The sequence below is a fragment of the Rhea pennata genome, chromosome 1 (assembly GCF_028389875.1).
Source record: "Rhea pennata isolate bPtePen1 chromosome 1, bPtePen1.pri, whole genome shotgun sequence".
In the NCBI taxonomy this organism is placed as follows: domain Eukaryota; kingdom Metazoa; phylum Chordata; class Aves; order Rheiformes; family Rheidae; genus Rhea; species Rhea pennata.
The window spans coordinates 53734969-53752877 of NC_084663.1; the positions used below are offsets into that span (position 1 = coordinate 53734969).

General features: G+C 42.3%; 1 protein-coding gene across 1 annotated transcript in view; it reads right to left on the reverse strand.

The window, feature by feature from the left end:
* The window catches only part of GRIN2B (glutamate ionotropic receptor NMDA type subunit 2B), a 206142-nt gene that overhangs the window by 159945 nt on the left and 28288 nt on the right, over window positions 1-17909 (reverse strand). Inside the window, exon 2 of the mRNA XM_062586741.1 lies at window positions 8642-9070. Coding sequence (XP_062442725.1) covers window positions 8642-9052 — 411 coding nt within the window. The 5' untranslated portion in view covers window positions 9053-9070. The remainder of the gene's footprint in view (window positions 1-8641; window positions 9071-17909) is intronic.

Genomic DNA, 17909 nt, shown 5'->3' on the forward strand with positions numbered 1-17909 from the left:
CCAATTACTTGCCAGGTTCAAGATGAGTGGAAATCAATCTTTTTTTTTCATGGATATTTTAATTCTTCTACTTCCAAGTAGAAAATGGTGACATCATATATATGTATTAGTAGGAAAGAGCTTCCTTGCCCTCAGGTAGGGCTGCAGCTGTTGCATCTGAACTACGCAAAGAAAGGTTATGGGATAGCCTTCTGCCAGTCAAAAAAAAAAAATCACTATAACAACAGAAAAAAATAAAACTCAGTACTCCTGGAAGAAAAATTCTATGACCTAAAATAAAGCAGCTTATAAATAGCTGCAAAAGACTGATGTAAAGGAATCAGACTTCACACTTGCTTGGTGTGTGTTGTCTGGGACAACTCTGCCTTGGGAAGGATTCTGCACCTCTATTTAGGCTTCTCTGCATTCAGCTTCCCGTGCCAGACGCAGGACATCTTGGCTCAGTGTTAGCCTCACCTGGGTCTCAGTGGGTTTTCCTCTCCCCAAGCCTGTGTCACTCTGAAGTGTGGATGGTGCCTTCAGGCTTCGGGTGTCTGAGGCTCTTCATTTCCAAGGCTCAGGGCAAATATGAAGTGTGTCAGGCAGAAATGATTAAGTAAAATGTGATGACAATACTTTGAGGAAAAACTATGTTTCTATATTAAAAAAAAAAAAAAGTGGTTTTGCTCGACAGGGTTTTTCTAAGCAACAAAATCAAATATTATATTTTTTTCTTATGATTATTATTCTGGCTCCTGAAAACAATACCAAAAAAAAAATAGCCTTTGAACAGGGTTTCTCCTGAGAAAATGGGAGAGAAAGTAGTGGGAAACTTTCAAAATTAAAAAAATGGACAATTTTAACATGATATGTAACAAAAGAAATGATAAATTTCATTGAAGTCATTTTTCCATTGAGATAATATTGACAGAAATATTTCAGCTCTTGTTTAGGAAGTGAGAGTTGACACTCAAGGGTTTAATGGCCCTGGGGAGAGGCTAAAGCTCTTAAAAGTTCATTTCCAGGTTTCCTAATATCTGAGGGATTTTTAAAGCTGTAATTTATTTGTAAAGAAATAAAAATTGTTCTAGGGAAAGTTTGAGATGTTAAAATTCACAGAAATACTCTGCCTATATTCTCTTTTTTTAAGTGAAAATTTTAATTTTGTGTGGATGGATTAGATACAGATGTAAACATAAATTACTGACCCACCTAGCCTGTTCTTAGAGGTGTGTATGCAAGGGAAAACAATGTTGGCATACAAAACTGGCTTTTATTCTCTCTTTCTCTATGACCTACCTTTTTTCTCCTTCTCCCTTCTTAACCTTTATGGCAGACTCATAGTTTGAGGACACACAATGTTTAGTTCATTATTTGTGCCCTACACAGAGCTTTCATTTAGCAGAAAAAGAAACAAAAGCAAAAAAAAAAAGTGTCTTAATCGTGTCCTCAATAAAAAATACTAAAAGCTTGAAGGGAAAATGCTGATTTTTTTTAAATCAAACTCATCTTTGCTAATCACTAGATCAGTCTGGGAAACATTTAAACTATCATCAAATGCAGTTTCAAAAATGGAAATATAAATTGCATATAATTTTGCTTTGGAGGGAAAAAAGCTAAAAATCTTCTAACAATGTTGAACCATAGTCTTTCAACATTTGTAGATCAAAACATGTATTTCCCTTTCTAAGCAGCATATTGTTTCAGAATTTACTTCAGTTCATAAAATCCATTCAAAGGGAACTTCTTTTTTTGTTTTTACTTAATTTCTTTCACGTAGAGCTTTAAAAAATTCAGATGTCATCCCTAATGAAAATTAAAGCAATCTACATCCAAAAAAAATGAGGTTTGCATTCCCCATGCATCTCTATTATTTAACCTTTGGAAACCTGAGATTGAAAGTGCTTTCCTTTTAATTACAGATGTTCTGCTTTTAGCAGCACTGTCCCAGTGTCTTTGACTTTGTCCTGGTTTCAGTGTGTATCTAGGCTTTCAGCTCATCCAACTAGTTTTGGCTTCCCTGTATGTGCAGCGTCCTTTTGCTGCATTCTGGCCAGCAGCTAGTTTTCTTCCCTGCTGCTTTACACGTATTCTTGAGTTTGGATGTGCTCCCCACTGAAATACCAAGGAATACCACTGCTGCAGCAGCACGGCACAGGCACAGAGCTGCCACAGCAACCTTCAGCGTTTAAGGATAGAGAATACATATCTTGGAGACCTTGCCAGAAAACAAAAGAAAGGGAAGGGATTTATGATCTGGAGCTGGTAAGGCAGGGGAGAAACAGCAGCTTCGGGGTGAATGCAAGAAAAAAGAGCAAGCTAATAGAGGAAACAGAAGAAAAATCAGATCTAAGTTGTGTGAGAAAAGAAGAATCTGGCCTAAAAAGAATCAAGAATTTGGGATTTGAAGTTTCATGAAGTTTTTGTTCTGATTTTATTATGGGCACAGTCCAATTGCATAGATCATTTCTTCCTACCATTTTATTTCCATCAGGATGCCTATTGTGTGTGAGCAAGCCCTGGAGAAAACAGCAAGGGACACAGAGATAAAGAAGAATTATTTTCAGCTGGAAAAAATATAATCTTCTGCTTCTTCCAGTATTTTTTTTTTGAGTGTTGCATGTGCACCATTTTGTTACTTCACATTTATGTTGCCTTATAAGGCTGAAAAGACAAGAAGTATTGGCAAAATGGTGTGACTATGCAGAAAAATCAAGGAACACTTCCACCAGGAATGATGGTCACCCGCCATGCTATAAGGGAACACAAAGCATTTTCTGCTCTTATCCTTTCTACTTCCATTACCACCACGTTGACTTTTTTCATTTTTTTAAAAAGTTAATACTCACTGTGAAACAGACAAGTCAGTCAAATTGCTTAGTCATTTTTTTATGCAAGAAGATAAATCTTTTTCAATACAGTAAGTGGCCTACATCTCAACAACAATTTCCTCTTCTTTTAAGATATTGCAAGCTTGACATCCAGAAATCTGTGGGCCCAGATGGGATGCACCCATGAGTACTGAGGGAGCTGGCAGATGTTGTTACTGGGCCATTCTCCATCATTTTTGAAAAGTCGTGGAGAACTGGAAGAAAGCCAGTGTCACTCCAGTCTTCAAAAGGGGCAAGGAGGAGGACCCAGGCAACTATAGGCTGGTCAGCCTCACTTCCATCCCTGGAAAGGTGATGGAACAGCTCATTCTGAATGTCATCTCCAGACATATGGAGGAAAAGAAGGTGATCAGGAGTAGCCAGCATGGATTCACCAAGGGGAAATCCTGCTTAATCAATCTGATAGCCTTCTGTGATGGAATGACTGGCTGGGTAGATGAGGGGAGAGCAGTGGACGTTGTGTGCCTTGACTTCAACAAGGCTTCTGACACTGTCTCCCATAACATCCTCCTAGAGAAGCTCAGGAAGTGTGGGTTAGATGAGGGGACTGTGAAGTGGATTGAGAACTGGCTGAAAGGCAGAGCTCAGAGGGTCGTCATCAGTGGCATGGAGTCTAGCTAGAGGCCTGTGGCTAGTGGCATCCCCCAGGGCTCAGTACTAGGTCCCATCCTGTTCAACTTCTTCATCAATGACCTGGATGAGGGGACAGGTCACCTCAACAAATTTGCTGATGATACCAAGCTGGGAGGAGTGGCTGATACACCTGAGGGCTGTGCTGCCCTTCAGAGAGACCTGGACAGGCTGGAGAGGTGGGCAGAGAGGAACCTCATGAGGTTCAACAAGAGCAAGTGCTGAGTCCTGCACATAGGGAAAAATAACCCTGGGCACAAATAAAAGCTGGGGACTGACCTGCTGGACAGCAGCTCTGCAGAGAAGGACCTGGGAGTGCTGCTGGATGACAAGTTGACCATGAGCCAGCAATGTGCCCTTGTGGCCAGGAAGGCCAATGGTCTCCTGGGGTGCATTAGGAAGAGTGTTGCCAGCAGGTCGAGGGAGGTGATCGTGCCCCTCTACTCAGCCCTGGTGAGGCCTCATCTCAAGTACTGTGTCCAGTTCCGGGCTCCCCAGTACAAAGAGACATGGAGCTGCTGGAGAGTCCAGCGTAGGACTACGAAGACGATCAGAGGGCTGGAGCATCTGCCCTACAAGGAACAGCTGCGAGAGCTGGGCCTGTTTAGCCTGGGGAAGAGAAGCCTGAGGGGGGATCTTACCAGTGTGTATAAGTACCTGAAGGGAGGGTGTCAAGGGGACGAGGACAAACTCTTTTCAGTTGTCCCGTGTGAGAGGACAAGAGGCAATGGGCAGAAATTGAAGCACAGGAAGTTCCACCTGAACGTGAGGGGAAATTTCTTCACCATGAGAGTGACAGAGCACTGGAACAGGTTGCCCCGAGAGGTTGTGGAGTCTTCTTCTCTGAAGATCGTCAAGGCCCGCCTGGATGCAACCCTAACATGCTCTAGGTGACCCTGCTGAGCAGGGAGGTTGGACTAGATGATCTCCAGAGGTCCCTTCCAAACTTACTGATTCTATGATTCTATGATTCTATACATCGTATGTATATACATACATATATATAAAAGTATACATTGTTATTATTGTTATTATACTATAAGTAGACATTGCTATTATTATTTCCATTTCTCTGACTGCTCCTTTACTTCCTCATTCTGATCAGAAGTGATAGTAGGCAATACTGAAAATATAATAAAGCGAAACTGAGTCTAGAAATGTCTGCTACCTTAAAGGTTTCCTTCCACTATTAGTTTTCCAACCCAGAGCATACCTACCAATGAGCTATTTCCACACTGTGGTAGGAATGAATTTTATTTTCCAGAGCAATTCTTAACACTGGACTGGGAGCAGATGTCCCCACTAGTCTTAAGGGCATTACGCTCCCCACAACAACAAAATCTAATGCTTACGATAATGCAAAATAAAATCATAAAGAGGAATTTTAGGCAACTTTAGGCAAACCAAAAAGATCGGAGAAACACAACAACCCATTTTCTTGGATCCCAAGAACCCAGTGTTGGTGATGATCCATGCAGATTTCCCTCTCCTACCTGTCATTTCAGATTAAACAGGGGTCAGTAGTAAACCGTGCTGCTCCCTTGTTAACCAGGGGTCTTGGTGAGATGATACTGTTGTCCTCATTCCTCTTCAATGTATTAACACCAAAACAAGGACCAGATGTTTGCTAGTAGGGCTGAAATAGTGCAGTCCCTTTTATACCCTGCCCCATGACTGCAGAACTTGCTTCTCTGAGAGTATCTAATGCAGGGGCTATTGGACTTCCTTAGCTGTTTTTCCCAGGCTGTCCTGCCCTCACAACACGGGATAATGACCACGGCAGTTCACAAGGTTTGGCATCACTGCTGGCCATTTCATCAGAAGCTAAAAGGATTGAATTGGCTAGGAGGAGGCCCTCCACTGGAAAAGTGGTCTCTCTAGAGATAGACTGAGGCATGTCATGTGTCTGTGCTGTGTCATTTTCCTGGAACTAAGCACAGATCTCGGTGTGCACAGAAATCACCTGGTCATTTTCTTCTGATGCCAAATTAGACAGAGATTAAATGCAGCATTTCCTAACAGCTAAACAAGTGGGACCAGGCACACGAGCACCTAGGAGAGAAACGGCAAAAGTGTATGCAAATGACTATATAATTGTTCATAAGAAATAGGCAAAACAGAGAAATACAGAAAGGACAAATACTAGCTGCAAAATCTAATCAAATGTAATATTAAAGAGCATGAATTTGAACAAAATAATCAAAAAATCCAGATGTTACAATTTCAGCAACATATCTCCATCTGCCGTGTTATACCTAGGACAGGATTTAACTTCAGGCATGAAGAGCAAGTCAGAGGTACAGCCTCTTTTAGTACCAAGTGGGGAGACACATGAATACCTCACAAGCATTTCACTCCACCCTAAGGAGGGTGAGATGTCCTCAGATGGCACTTCCTTCACCAGTGATTGTAGAGATACTCCAGCTAGTAGGTAAGCAAGCTTTTAGATGCCTGTTAACTGAGATGAAGCCAATCCATGCTATACATCATATGAAGTATCTGTCTACATATGCAGGGGGAAAGTAAATTCAAGCTTGAAATCTGGTGGGTTTTTTTTTTTTATTATTTTGCCTGCCCTCCTGGGTTTCAATTTACCAGCTTAACCCTCATGGAAGATAAAACAGAATTTCACATGCTGGTTAAAAGCAGGTGGATCAGCCAAGGGCTTTTGCTCAAACCTCCAGAGAAGAGGCTCTTATCCGTCATACTAAGACGTCAGCAGTTTGTACCATTGGTCCTACTGATTGCAAATGCACACGGAGTACAGCCAGGCTCTAAGTGCAGGTCTGAATCTGTGAAATGCTGAGCCAGTTCAATCACAGCTGACTGCTGTGGGTGTTGAGGGGATGCTGAAAGAAGCAGTTGCTGCTTTACAAGATCAAACCCTAACCATATAACTCGTTTGCAAACAATATGACTAAAAGTCAATGAAAGCAAAGCCTCCATCAAGGCCATTTGTGGAAAGTAGATTGTTAAGGACTTACCAGTCTGGTTTCAATATTTTTCAGTAGAATATCAATGTATTTACTCTCTGCCATATTTTAATTTAATTCATCAAATAAGTATCATCCATTAAGGATTACCCATCTGTGAATCAGAATCTGTAAAGGTCAGCCATTTCAATCTATGTTTAAAAGAAATCTTGCCCTTTCCTAAAATGCAGATCTTTGCACGTAGCCTGCTTCTCAAAGCTACAAAAAAGAGAGTTGATAAAACAGAGTTTTCCATTCATAAGACTTCCGTCTTTGAGCTCCCCATGGGCTGCCTGCCTGCCAGAATGTGCTTTAGAAGCAAGTCAGTGGGGTACACAGGGCAACAGCATGACATGCTGCCTTCCTAAGGAGAGACCAGAGATGGGTAAAAAGAAAAATCTTTGGGAAGTTCAATAGGCCAAATTTCTCTTTGAATTACAGCAGCATAAATCTGAGTTAATCTTACCAAAGGCACTGGGGCTATGCTGGATTTACACTGCAGGAGTCTGAAATCAGAATTTGGCCAGTCAAGTTCAAAAATCGCAAGGACCTTTTTCTAGTGCTCAGGAGGTCTGGCATCAGCAACATTTATGCTTGTTTACAGTGGATATAAAATGCCACTGTAAGTGTGAAATGTGGTACTCTAGTAATATTTCAGACCTGCTTTACATGGACATTGATAATTATGCAAAGCAGTGGTAGGAGAGCAATAAAACACAGAGGTGTTGCCTGATTCTTGTCAAAGAAGGAAAAGCTTTACTGTTGGAGAAATGGGGCAGAATGACTTTACCATATGTGAAATTATTCAAGTGGAGAGAAAATAAAATGCCTGTGATTATTTTATTTAATAATTACTTTAGCTCAAAGCCCAATTTCAGAAAACAATCTGAATATCAGTTGTATATCATTTATATACTGAATAACTGGTCAAAGAATGAGAAAATAATTTGTGGCTAATTTTTCCCATCTATTCACCTATAAAAACCTACACTGGATTAATTATTTACAACAGAAAGAAAACAAAACATGCCTGGATTTCTCAGTTTGCTAGATTTCATTCTGAGGAAAAGTTACCATACTGATCATAATTCCCCCCCTTCATTCAGTTACACCTGATCTGCCTAGTTGTACGTCTCAGATCCTCTTAAAAGTGACCTGCAAAAGAAAAATAATCAGCTTGCATCCTTGTTTATTTCTTTATGATACACCAAGTGGAGTCAAGAGGTTCTTCTCAATAGAAGGGTCAAGTCAGACTCTTTCTTACGCTGAGTCTGCAGGACACTCCTACTTCTCCAGGGTATTTCTGCTGGCCCACATCAGCCTGGAGGCCAGTGCAACCTACACTGGCTGGCCAAATGCACACTCAAATGTGAATTGTTGGGTCTCCTGTTGCTCCCGGGGGAGATTTGTATCAAGTCCAGCTGTACCGCATGAGGGCTCCCCTAAGCTGAGAGTTATCAGCTGGGCACAGCTGCTGCTCCTCTCTACTCCTCTGCCCTGTTCAAAAGCAGTAGTGGGAAAGTCTGTTTGTGTAATAACTCCCTGGAAGACTGACTGGAGCCTGGGAAAACAGTGAAACGTCAGTAATACGAAGGAATAAAGTAGTGAAGCAGAAACAAGAAGGACATAGCTAGACTAGTTCAGACTGGTTATTTGCTGTAGCTAACACCTATTTAACTCCAGGAGCTAATGAACACTTTGGAGAGAGGGTGGCTTTATTAAAGGTTCAATTACTTTTCAATTAAGACATAGGAGCTATATTAAACGTCCCTGAAAACACCATGATGTCCTCCAGCTTCACGCAGGAAAAACCCAAGCTAGCATTCTCAGCTCTTCTAAGGTAAAACACAGGTAAAAATAAAATATTTTCAAAAATCACAATTGTCGGGGGCTCTTCACCTATCATAAAGAAGAAGAGCTCATTCTTTTGCAGCTCTCTTCTACCTGCTCTTTTCCCTCATTAGTTTTTCTCTGTTGCAGATAATTCCACATGATTAATAGGCTCTCCAGCAGTGCTACACACAGTTAACTTTTTTAATATGTCCTTGAATCTTTCTCCCTCTAATCACTCAACCCATGAGGTTTCAGCTGAGAATCGGAGAATAGGATATTTCTCTCTGTTTTAAATTTGGATCTGCAGGTCTATTGGAGAAGCAAGTTCAATTTTACCTTATCTGCCATGATCATAGAGGAGCCTCCATGGATGCCCAGGATGGGAGTAAGGGTCTGGGCAGAGATGAAGTCCAGGATCTGTGCAATGGCTTCCTGGTCTGTGTCATCAGCGAATACCACCCCTTGAATCTTACGGTCTGACATGAGGTCACAGATGCGGGTGATGATGCTCTTGGGATCTGTCTCATTCATGGCCACCAGCTCCACCCGAGGCACCACTGAGAGGTGGTGGAAGTCATCTTTCTCGTGGGCATCTTTGATGGCCACTTCGTCTGAGGTCCCCACCAGGATGACCGCGATGCCAATGCTCGGGTGGCTTTTCTGGGCATGGGCCCCGCTCCCTGTTGTTGCGAGGACTGCCAGCACCAGCCAAAACCTTGGAGAGTAGCACTCCACCCTGGGCCTCATCTTCAGCTCTTACACTCCCTGAGCAAGGAAGAAATAAAAGGAGAAGAGAGACAGAGAGAAAGTGATTAATTGACAAGTCAATACATATACTTACTTTCAAGGCAGATCCGTTGATTTTCCTCATCCACCAACACTTACCCCCCCATAAAAGTCTATCACTCCCTCCTGCCTGATGTCCAGCCCTTTGGCCAAATTTGGACCTCTGTTAAAAACAGGGGAGTTGAGGTCAGTCCAGCCTCTACTTCAGAGTTTGGAGTCACTTCAGAGAACAGCTGTCAGCAGAATATAGGATCATGTCATCTCTCTGGCACCGCATCACTTTGAGACTCAAGTCAAAAGTGATTGAGAATTGTCCTTTGATGGCTGTTCAGCTGCCTTTGTGAAACTAATTGCTTATGTCAAGTCCGTGTCTAAGTACTTGCCCCCAACATAAAGAAATTATTGATGTTTGCAATCATTTTGGCCTTCTGCGGATGTATAAGCAGAGAGGCTGAAGAGACCAGGAAGACAGGATTCCTTTTTGTTTCTCAGCGCAGCCCATCCAGACTAAAGTGAGGACAAATGGCTAAGGCCACTGAAAGTGTGTGGGCAGGGGGAGGTTACAATGTGTGTGTGTGTATGCATTGCTTATAACCTTCCTACCACTGGAACACACGCATGGTTCCAATCTATAGTATTCTTAGTCACATGCCTTTCACCCATACAAGGCAGATTTATTTTTACAAAGCCAGGAACACAAAATTTCCTAATGATCATGGCAAAAAAAATAGAGCAGTATAGTGCATAGGAGATGTTCCCTCCAAGTCCTACATGGAAGTTATTTTTTGCCCAGAAGCAGAAAGGTGCACAAAGCTTACAAAAGCTCACCCTCAGCTACCACAGCCAGGGATGTTGCAATGATCCTTTCCCTGAACATGTCCACTTTATCATATAATCCTAACAGTAGAAATTGAAACACCCAGTGAGGTCATCTCTCTAACCCCTGCATGAGTAGGACTACTCTCTTGGGATTGCTCTTAGCTCTTTCTTTATTCAGTCTTGTTTTAATAATACATCGCATTTCTACAGCACTTTTCATCCTCAAGGCACTTCATAAACACTAATGAATTAATCCTTGTAGTACCTACACAAAGTAAATGTTATCAGAACTCTCCCGGTCTGAGAATAAAAAAAAGAGTAGTGACCCCCTCCATCCACTCCACCACCCATGAGAGGCAGCACTGCTTGGCAGTCCCACTCAGGGCCACATTACTATCTCAAGCAGGTTTGGAGCATTTCAAATCGTAGAAGACTTTCCCTCAGCTCCAAAACCCATATTCAGCTTTTCATGCCCACATATCCATTCTCTAAGAGTGATGTATATAAGTTTATACATACATACATATATATACACACACATATAGATATAAAATTGTATATATATGCACACACACACACACACACTTAGACTAAATACATCAGCCCTTTGTTTATTTGCACTACATCCTCTGCTCTCTGGTCTTACGGGATCCATTACCCAGACCCTTCCACACCCTTCACTGTTGTACATACCCCGGTCAAACAGACAGAAAGTCACAGCAGCAGGAACAAGACTGGCAGGACTTTAGTAAAGCTAGAAATCTGTCCAACATCCCTACCAAGCATCAGTTGCCCCAGTGAAAGGGCACAAGGTGCCCCATCATGTCCTGCCAAGAAGAACATGTAAGCTCAGCACCTGCTCCTCTTTCCCAGGGGAGAACCTGCTCCTCTCCTCCCACAGGAAGCTACGCAAGGAGAATGTATCTTGCACTGATATTATCAGATAAATAAGCAGATAATAAAATAGATAATAAATATGCACAGGAGGATCCAAATCCATTTAGGAGGCTGAAAGGACTGTGGGTATGAAGCATCAATCGATGCTGAGCTCTCTGACGGATCCACTTTCTGAGTGATGCTCGTGAGGAGAACCAAGAGACTTTAAGAGTTTGGCAAAATGAACAGCTAACTTCATTCCAGCAGGACTGTTATCCTCCAATTACGAGTCACTAAATTAGATTCCTTCACAGTGAAATGCGGTCCCCACTCCTGCGACGCTTTATTAACTTTAATGCACTCTATGCGCTCTCTGTCTCTCACTCTCTTGCTCACTCACTTGAATGCTATATTTGCTCTCTTTAAAATATGTCTCCTGTGATCTTACTGCATAGTCTCACACGATATATTACGCTTGGTTAGGCAATGGCTAGCTGTGATGCCCAGAGAGCAGAATGTAGGTTTTACGGTGCCCCTCTCCCAGCAGAAACACTTTACAGGGCCTTCCACAGCAGGGCTTGGAGAGCAGTGATGCAGGAGGTAGGCAGACAAACGTGGCAGCTGTTCTGCCTTCACACCCAAGCACAGACTTCTCCCACAGGGAAAAATGCCTGCCAAGAAACCCGTTCCCTTTTCTTTACCTGCATCAAAGCCAATAAATCTCTATGATTTATCCTGAAAAGCCAATAGAAAAAAGCCCAGACCATGAAGAGAGCTTATGTGACAATCACAGGGTGTCTAGCTCGCAGAATCTGCCCCCCAGCCAGATTTTTCATTCTAAACAAGATGATGGGGCTCACTGTACAGCACCAGATCCTCAAGTATTGGCCAAATACACAGGGAGCATCCAGAGCTAATGCAAAGAAGGGAGCTTTGGAGCCTCCACAGCCAAACTGGGGTCTCCCTCCACTTCAGCTCCTCAGCCATGAATCCTCTCCTGGATTCAGGCAAGGCAGTGCTTAGCTAGCTGGTGTCGTATCACCCAAGCCACTGCTGCCTCTAACACCCCTCTCATGCTCACAGTATATTTCAGGTGCTCCATGGACAGCCGCATGCCAGGAATGAGCGCCCTTCAGAGGCAATAGCTGGCACGAGGTCCAGAATGGGCTCTCTGGTAGGATAGGACATACCCAGGGATGTGATAAGATGGAAGAACACCAATAAATCACACACAACCTGAGACTGGTGGCAGCCAGTTCACTGACAAGTGGCCTCAGCTGTTCACCCGAACAGCTCTTTCAATGATCTTATGAGGCAGCAGCATATTCACAGCATGGAGAGGAGCTGCTCGAAGCCTGGAACAAGAGTGCTTACTGTGCTTATCATCCCTTTCCTACTCTCCTTGTGAATGAGTTTTGCTCACATGTAGTAGCCACTATCCATGCAGGGCTTACATGCAAGTCCAGGCTGCTGAAGAAAGGAACGTGCCTCCCAGCATGAACTTCATCTCTATTTCCTGTTCTGGTCTGGCTCTCTACAACCCCTTTTGAATGTGTGCTGCTAAAGGAGAAGCCAGTGCGAACCAGCACAGGCTTAAAATCAGATTGAAGTAACCCTAGATATTGCCAGTGGTTGTTTGTGCATAAACAACAACAAGTTTTAGCCATTATTTTCTACACTGTTTGAATGCAAATGCTGGAGGCATCCCATCAAGGAAACACTGGAAGCAACATACAGACCTCCTTGTAAGGGGTGTTTTTTTTTTTTTTTCCAGGGAATATCTGGCAATACAGATGCAGAAATTTAGAAGCACAAGACAAGGCTGCAGTTTTAAAACAGGTCATTTGTCCTAAATTATTTCAAGTGACTGGTGTTAGAGTCTAATTTCACAAATCAAGAGTGACTGTAAAAACATACCAATATATTTTATTATAGATTATTTCAAATGGGCAGGTTTTCCCCTTTTGGTGATGTGGGGCACGAGTGCTGGAGCCTTTTTGTGATTTTGCCACTCCAAAACAATTCAGCAAATCCCAAACTCCAATATGGCCAACAAAATCTTTTATACATTATATCACACTATCATATCTTCTCTTGCTCCTTGATATGTGATGGGGACATGAGAAAAAGCGGGTTTAGAGACATGTCTATATTTAGGTATAAACATGCCTGTAAAACCATTATACCTCTATAATCCCATTCTACTCACCAATAAAACACATCCACCAATGTAGAGGAATGCCATGTCTACTTAACACTGCAGAGGAACATTACAAAATCACTGTTAAGATGGGAAGCAAAAGCTAACTGCTCCAATTGAAAATGCAAGAGGAATGTAGGTATTCAGACAGTAATTATTCAGATTGGAATTTGGCCAGGACCAAAGGTTAGCTTGCTTAAAAATACCATGAGAGCTTTATCTGACACTGCATTTTCATATGGATTATCTGTAAGATAAGTATTAATAGAAAATGATTAGACTACACATGCAAAATACAGCTCAGCATTTATAGATATTTCTGGACAATATTTCAAAATATAGAAAATACACAAATAGGTCACTGTGCATCCAAGCAGCCTAACTGTAAATAAATTATTAGCCAAGCGGTGTACAGCAAAGCTAGACAATCTTTAGGTTAGACAAAGAAACTGAGGCTGAACACAGGCTGGTCCCTCCATTCTGCCCCGGTTGTGCTGGCCAGGCAGCTCAGAAAAATAGTGCATGGAAAAACCCTAAACCCTATCCCCAAGCTCAGTAGAGCAAGAGGAAAAGGTGACTGAGCACTGAAACAGGTTACCCAGAAGGGCTGTGCACTCTCCATCCTTGAAGATATTCAAAAGCTGACTGGACACAATCCTAAGCAGCTCTAGGTGACCGTGACTGAGCAGGGGTGTTGGACTAGATGATCTCTACAGGCTCCTTCCAACCTCAAGCCTTCTGTGATTCTGTGAAGTCCTGTAATACTTCAGCCTGAGACAAAAAGCAGCCTTGAAGAAAGCTGTCCTAATTAGGAGGAATACAATGCTTGAAAAAGGATGCCGAACACTGTGTCTGCAAGCCATCAGTGAAGGGAACTGCATAGGGATATTGGTTCCATGTTGATGGAGGAGGAAGAACATCATTGACTGAACTTCCAGCCGCTCTGCCTAACCTACCCTGGAGAGCCCTGCGGAGTTCCAGTGCTTTCCTGATTTATTTTGCCTCTGGGAGCTCTGATGAGGTCCCAGCATCAGTCAGAGGACTTCAAGCAGCAGAATCTGAATTTGAGAGCTAATTATGGTTGCATAATGCTGATTCCCAATCCTAACTTCATCACTAATCACTAACCTAATTCCAGCACTCACCGTCACCTGCAGCCCAGTTGCTACACTAGGGACAGATGTCCTGCCAGCCCCAGTGTCAGTTAACTATTAGGGTTACATTACACCTCAGAATTTGTTCATCTTTGACAGCATCTTAGTTGATGCCTGCTCTATTTCTCAATCGGTTTGAGCAGCATTAAATAATGAATGCTGAAGCAATACTCATGTTTCAGACCCTTGTTAGAGGTAGGAAGGAACACTTCTCACCTGCGATGTACTATACAAAGCTAGTAGATGCTTTGTGCCTAGTACCTAGCACACCACCAGGGCACTAGAAGAAGCTGTAGCAAGGTAAATATTGCACTAGACAACCTACTGAGCTATATGTCAAGGAAATGTCCAGACCAAAGAAGCGTACTATTTCTGTGATTGCCAGCAGCATATTCAATCTTTTTGTCTGCTTGCCAAACAGATTAGCAGCAAGAGCTCAGAAGACCCCTGCAAAGAAAGGGGCAGGGCTGATTCCAGCCCCATAATATGTTACTCCTGATAGCTGGAATATAAGACAGTAAATTATAACATAATGACACCTACATCTCTCCAATTTTTTTTCTCACTGCTTGATTATTGGCAAGTCAATTTTTCTCCTCATTGCTTTGGTTTTGGGGTCCTTAGGAGAGATTTTGCCTTTCCTTTTAACTTAGGACCACCTCCAATTCTCATTGTTTACACCTTTTCCCCAAAACTTATTACACGCCTCTCAAGAAGCATTCCTCATGTTCTAATACTGCTTTAACCATTGTCCTCTCATAGCTTCAGCTTGGCCTATTTGTACCCTGACAGCTCTTGTTCTGCTGCACCCCATATTAGTGCTTAACAGGCAGGTGACATAAGTGTCCGTAAATCTTGTTCTGGCTCCCCTTGTTACAGGAGTTTTGTAAACAAAGACAAAGCAAAGGTCTGGGGACCTGGATCTGGGGTATGATGGATTTGTCTTGAAAGCACCTGCACACTTTAGGCACTGATAAACATAATGAATGATGTTACAGGAAAATATCCATACATTCAGAGGAAGAAGATGGAAGAGACTAGAGACATCATGAAGTGTGATGCACAGTGATGAATGCAAGAGTAACCCAGAGCCAGGGCCAAAATGGTTCTTTCTAGTGATTCTGAGTGAACTTCACTCAAGCCATTTTAGTAGTTTTATATGAAAGCTGGTAGAGTTTATTTTAACTAGCTTTGCAGATCACTTATATTCTTGCTTTATTATATAAACTGTCCTATAACAATGATAAAATCATTTTTCAGAGTTCCTTTGGGCAGATTTTCTCTCCGCTCTTCACCATCATTCCCTCTCCAACAAACACTTCTGTCCATGTCTGTGTGTCCCACAGACTCATTTCTATATAACTTACAAAATGCTGCTTCTTTTCCCTTATTTCTCCCAAATCTGCCTTTTTCTTTAGGATTTGTTTTAGGGAATGCGTTATCATACAGCCCAACCCAAAGCCTTCAAAGTCCTTGGAGCTCTCTCATTACCTTCCTGTTAGCTTTGCTTCTGTGAGCCCTGGGAGGAAAGTGAGATTTATTTCCTTTAAACTGCTTTTTCTTTACTAAGTTAGGTACAAATTCTTCTCTGTCTTGGGCAGTGTCATATTCATTCCATATATCCCATGCCCATATCTTCCCTTCTCTGAAGGCTTGATTGCCTCTGACTGCTCTACAGGTCTCTTTAAAGGTAAGATGTAACAGCACTTTCCTTTTTTCTTCCCCACACAAGGGAGAAGAACAATTCTTTCCCTACACTTAACATGATACAAAGAGTGCTTTGATCCCAAGGCATCATCAATTAGACTCAAATCACTCCCAATAGATAAGAACCATGTCGCATCATTGTAAGCTTGCCCAGGGGTAAGTAAGTTCCCAATGTCCTTCCCACTTTCTCCCATCCACATTCTATGTTTCACAGGTGACAGCTGATACAGCCACAGCTTCTGTTGAGAGCAACACCAGGCGATTTGTAGAAATTACAAATGAAAATTCTCTGCTTAGTAGTTTTGCTCTTCCCTCACTCATTTCAGGATTGATCTCTACAGCATCTACTTTAGCTCACTGTCTGCTCTGAATTGACTCAAATAATAAGATTACCACTGATAGGAGACTGCTCCAAGGCTCACATTTAGAAACATTTCCCTAAACTCAGCCTAAATTTTCCCCTTGCTCCGCTATCCTGTTGCTTAATAATATCTCCTTCATTCATACTAAACACTCTTCCGACTCACCAATTCCACTCTGAAAATGCTTGTAGATGGTTATCTGATCACCCCTTGGGACTTTCCTCTGCTGCAGTAAAGGTTCAGTTGTATTCATGTCTCCTCATAAGTGCAGTCCCCTTGGGCCCTCAGCAGCATAAGTGAGAGAGGATGAAGGTACAAGTTGAGCCAGAGTGACTCTGACCTGCTTATACAGGCTGGCACACACACACAGAGCTGCAGGAATCAGTGTAACACACACAAAAGCCATTAAGAGAGACAGCAGGTCAGTCTGGCATTGCCCTGTGCCAACTTCTAAATGCCAGGGCATAGAGGCTTGGCACAGCCATTGCTCTCCACAAGTTTGACTTGCAGAGTGAGACTGGAGCCATCGTTCTCCTGCCAGGATCTAACCCCCTCCCAGCACCCCCACTTGGACAAGTTTAGAGAGATGAGACAGGCCCTTCCTGCCAGATAGACTGAAATATCCTCACCACCTGGAGAGTTCACTTGCCACAGCTGTCATTCCATACATGCTCCTTTTGAAACAAGGGCTTCAAAGCTTACAAGAGGTTTTATTGCCACATGCCATTTTCCCACTTCAGACTTTCATGTGCCCCATTCCAGAACTGGAATCAGATTTGAACCTAAATCATCCCAGACAAGTGATGTGTCACTGTGTGTGTGTGGACCCTCTAAATGGATTTAGCTGTGATTAAAAGCTGCTTTGCTTCCTGAAATGCGAAACTAATGGCAGCTAGGTTTAAACAGACAGGAGAACACCACAACTAAAACTACATCAGTTTAACCAATTAATTTGAGCTCGAATAATTTGGCAATCTATGCTGCAATCTCTTGTTTCCTTTCTTAATCCTCCAGCTCCAATTTTCATTTCCTAGGAGGAAATAGAACGCATTAATAGCATAAGGAGGTGTTTCTTTTCCATTTTTTAAGAAATATCTGCAGCCTGTTTTCCTCTCTAATCTTGAGGAACCAATCTTAAGAACTTAGATCTCTAAAACTAGGGATTAAATATCTCAAATCCATCAATATCCATGAGAAAGACATGTTTAGCTTTAGTTAGATGGTTTGGAGAAGCACATCCTCTGCACTTCTCATTGTTTGCTGTGTTCATTAGAGGCTTCCAATTCAACCGCAATCAATTCTGCATTTTCTGTATATCAGCAGATTGTTACATTGAGTTTTAAAAGATAAAAAAAAGGGAAAACAAAATTTCTATCCAAGGATAGAAAGACTTTCCTATTCCTCATACTCCAGTATGTGCAGTATGTACTGCATGCTATGCCTGTTCATTCCCTGCATCATCCTTAAAGGGGGAACACAGAGAAGCCCGGTTGAGATTGCACAGACTCCTGAAGTTATCTGCCAAACACCACAGTGGTGCTGAAATCCCATGGGCTACTGAGGAAAGTGTCCAGTCATGGGACATTCTTAAGCTCTTTGGATGCCAGATGTAACTGCTGTAAAAAACAAATCAGAAAGGTGTCTTAAAATATACCAGAAGTGGAAAAGAATTTGCAATTTTTGTTTTTTTAGGCAGAAAT